Here is a 3,805-nt window from a genome sequence, read left to right on the forward strand (position 1 = left end):
ATAGTCAACCAGTCCATGGCATTATGGTTTATCTGGTGCTTCACAGTTCACACTGCGCCAACACACACCTTGGCCAACCCAAAAAAAATTCCCCACTATCTTTAGTACCTTATAAATAAAAACCATACCCATATGATACTCTCACTCTACTGTGCTGTGCACAATAACTTGTGAAAACTTGCTCAAACCATAAAGTCATAAACCAACATTTGACATGGCAAGTATAAGCATACACTTTAGTATACTGGCCTTTTTTTGTGCCACCCTTCTCATTATTCCTTACACTTGCCTTGCTAAGTTGCCAGAAAACCATGCCGCATTGTTCATATTTGGAGACTCTCTCTTTGACGCTGGAAACAATAACTACATCAATGCCCACAAATCAGACTTCTGGCCATATGGTAGGAGCTTCTTCAAGCACCCCACTGGTCGAGGCTGCGATGGCCGGGTTGTACCTGACTTCATTGGTAACATTATTTTTTTTTTTTTTCACAATTTATCAATTGTGGTTTCTAATATAATTACTTAATTAGAGTTTGATTAATATGAGTGGCCACTTAACTGTGACTTATGGGTTTTTTTTTTTTTTTTTTTGGTTCTGTATTTTTGCAGCTGAGTATGCAAACTTGCCATTGATCAAACCATATCTGCAGCTAGGATTTGAAAACTGATGATGCCGAAAAAATCACCAGTGAGTTGTAAGCACCCCTCAAGCCGAAGCAACACCTGCAAAAAGAAAATAATGGACCTAGAGAGAGAGCACCGGTGTGGTGCCGGCCAAAAACCCTCCAAAGGTCAAGTTAGAATCTTGTTCCTTTAACCCTAGAGTGCCAGAGTTAAGAATATTGTGCGTACCTTCATATTTAGGGTTTCTGGGGTATTTATATTGAGTGGAGTTACCTTTCTTTTAGGATACAACTTCCTTCTCAAGCTCCTTTCTATATAGGAGTCTTCTCAAACATGTATCGCAAGAATTCCAAGTGTGCACGTTTGCGTGGGGATAAAGCAAAAGTTGATTTAAGGCATATCAAATGACACAACCTGGAATCTTCAATCAATTCGTACATGACGGATACTCAGCAAATTTAACCGTCACAGTCGAATCACCTACGGTGTCGATCCATCTTTATAATCTCCGTCCCTTCAAGTTTTATAAGAATACCCGTTTCCTATTTTTATCACCTTCAAAAACTATACTGATAGGGTTAACTTTGCATCTGCTGGGGCTGGTGTTCTTCCTGAGACTCGTCCAGGAGCGGTATGTGTTCTTCTGCAATATAGATATCTACGAATTGCATTAAGGGTTCGAAAATTTGGCCAAACTTAGTTATTGATAGTAATATTGATATAGTGATTTTATAGCAATTGTTATCATTAATAAGGAAATAAAGTGAAATTTGAAACGCAAAGAACTATATATTAACTTGTCAACAAGGCATGTCTAGCCAATAGATGTGCTGCAAAGTTACCACTCCTGCTGATGTGGGTTGCCTCCCACGAGTTAAACAGGTTCATGATGTAATCAATCTGAATTTAGTTTCTGTTTAAGGAAAGTATGGCATATGTTGTTCATCAAAAAATTAAAAAAAACCTGTCAACATATTCTAGAGCATTTATCTAGGCTGAGCTGCCTTGCTTGTTGAATGAAGTAGGCCCATGCCTCTAGAGCAAAGCAGGGCATTCTCAACATTAACAATGTTATTAATACTAACTTTGATAATAATATCTTAAACATTAATGTTGATTTTTTTATGGATTCAAAAATAACAATGTTGATTTTTGAAATTTGCCATTTAAGATAACTAGTATATTCATTATACCTACTCAATAGAATTTTCATTCTTTTTTTGTGCTTTTTCCAGATAAACCTTGAATTGCAACTAAGCTATTTTGAGGAGGTAGAGAAGAAGTTAAAGCAGCAGCTAGGTGATGCAGCAGCCAAGAAGTTGCTATCAAAATCTGTTTACTTATTTAGCATTGGCAGCAACGATTACATGATCATCACATCATCTGTGAACCAATCCAATGTAATAACTTCTTCTTACAAGAAGAAATACGTGACAATGGTGCTTGGCAATTTCACCTCTGTGATCAAGGTAGGCTTACGTTGTCCTATGCCTAACATAATTTTGTGGATAAATAACACCTCTTTTTTCGCCCTAAACGCTGTCCAATTTCAATGTCCCCTAAATTATCAATTTGTACAATTGACACCCCAATTCATGAGAATTGTATCAATGTAACTTTGTTGTTTATATCAGGTATTAAATGATATGGAAATTATGGTTTTTATTCCAAATATTTAGAGTAATTTCATCATTATGCCTAATTTCCATCTCAGTTATGACTTAACCTCCAATTTAAAAGACAGGGATACATTGATACAAACCTCTAAAATTGAGGTATCAATCATGTAATTGATAATCTCAAATACATTGTAAATGGGGTGAATTGTGGAAAAAGTGTAATTTTCCTAATTTTATTTTTACTATGAAATAATAATTTACATACATACAAATAAAAGTTTCTTGCTATTATTTTTGCAGAAAGTACATAAAATGGGAGGTAGGAAATTTGGGTTCCAAAACGTGGGGCCTATAGGATGTATGCCTTTCACCAAAGCCTCATTGGGGATTACCAGTGATTGTGCCCATGAACCTTCGGTAATGGCAAAAATGCACAACATAGCCCTACCCAAACTCCTCAAGAAGATACAAAGACAGCTACCAGGTTTCAAATATGCACTATATGATTACTACACCACCCTAGCTATAAGAACACTTTACAGTACAAAATTTGGTAATCTTTCTATTCCATCAAAATTTTACCAATATCTTTGCTTATATATACCATAACTAATCCTTCTTTGTTTTCTCAATAATTATATTGGAGTAGGTTTCAAGGTTGGGAAGAGTGCATGCTGTGGCAGTGGGACATACAATGGGGAGTTCACATGTGGAGGGAAAAATGGGACAGTGAAGTATGAGTTATGCAGCAAACCCAGTGAATATGTGTGGTTTGATGCTGCACATCCAACTGAAAGTGCCAACAGACAATTAGCCAACTTATTTTGGAATGGACATCCAAAAATCACAGGGCCTTACAATCTAAAGAAGCTATTTGACATCCTGTAGAGCTGTGACATTTGGGACTGTATTATGTAGGATTGGTGATTTGGTTTAGAGCATCTCCAGCAGATTCTCCAAAATTTTGTACTGTTTAAAGAATGAACAGTGACATTTAGCTATTACTTACCTATTTTTTCAAATACACTTTCCAACAGATTATCTATCACATTCTCTATCTCATTTAAATATTATTTCTTCATTTATTCTTTATTCTTTTTTTAACAACCACCCATCTTCTAACATTTTTTTATTCAATATCTGTTTATTATAATAGGAAAAAATATTTGAAGAATGAATAGTAGCCCATTAGATTTGATGAGCTACTGTTCATGAGCAAAAAAAATCCAAGTATAGAGAAGTTGTTGGAGGCTAGTTTTATGGTCTCATTCTCTATTATAGGCAATATTTTGCCTTTACATATACCATTGGATATGCTCTTAGTACACTGAATAAAATCACCTCTAGTGTTACAAATATGTCTGTTGGCAAAATGTTTTCCACTTTTACTTCTCTTTTTTTTGGTTTTTTTGTCTTAATCTTAATTTTTTTTAATTTATAATATTACTTTTTATTTTTGAAAATAAGCTAAATTTTATCATTTTGTCACATATTTAACATAAAAACTACCAAAAATTATACTCCCTTTTCACTCATAATTTGCAAATAAGTTACTGAAA

General features: G+C 34.7%; 1 protein-coding gene across 1 annotated transcript; it reads left to right on the plus strand.

Moving 5' to 3' along the window:
- The first annotated feature begins 214 nt into the window (after positions 1-214).
- On the plus strand, positions 215-3,134 carry LOC142637446 (GDSL esterase/lipase 4-like). Its single transcript, XM_075811718.1, has 6 exons — positions 215-467; positions 613-658; positions 1,183-1,258; positions 1,863-2,096; positions 2,547-2,799; positions 2,896-3,134. Exons 1-6 carry the CDS (start codon positions 215-217, stop codon positions 3,132-3,134), a joined length of 1,101 nt encoding a protein of 366 aa, XP_075667833.1.
- Positions 3,135-3,805: the final 671 nt, after the last annotated feature.

Source organism: Castanea sativa, chromosome 5 (genome assembly GCF_040712315.1).
Source record: "Castanea sativa cultivar Marrone di Chiusa Pesio chromosome 5, ASM4071231v1".
Taxonomy (NCBI): Eukaryota; Viridiplantae; Streptophyta; class Magnoliopsida; order Fagales; family Fagaceae; genus Castanea; species Castanea sativa.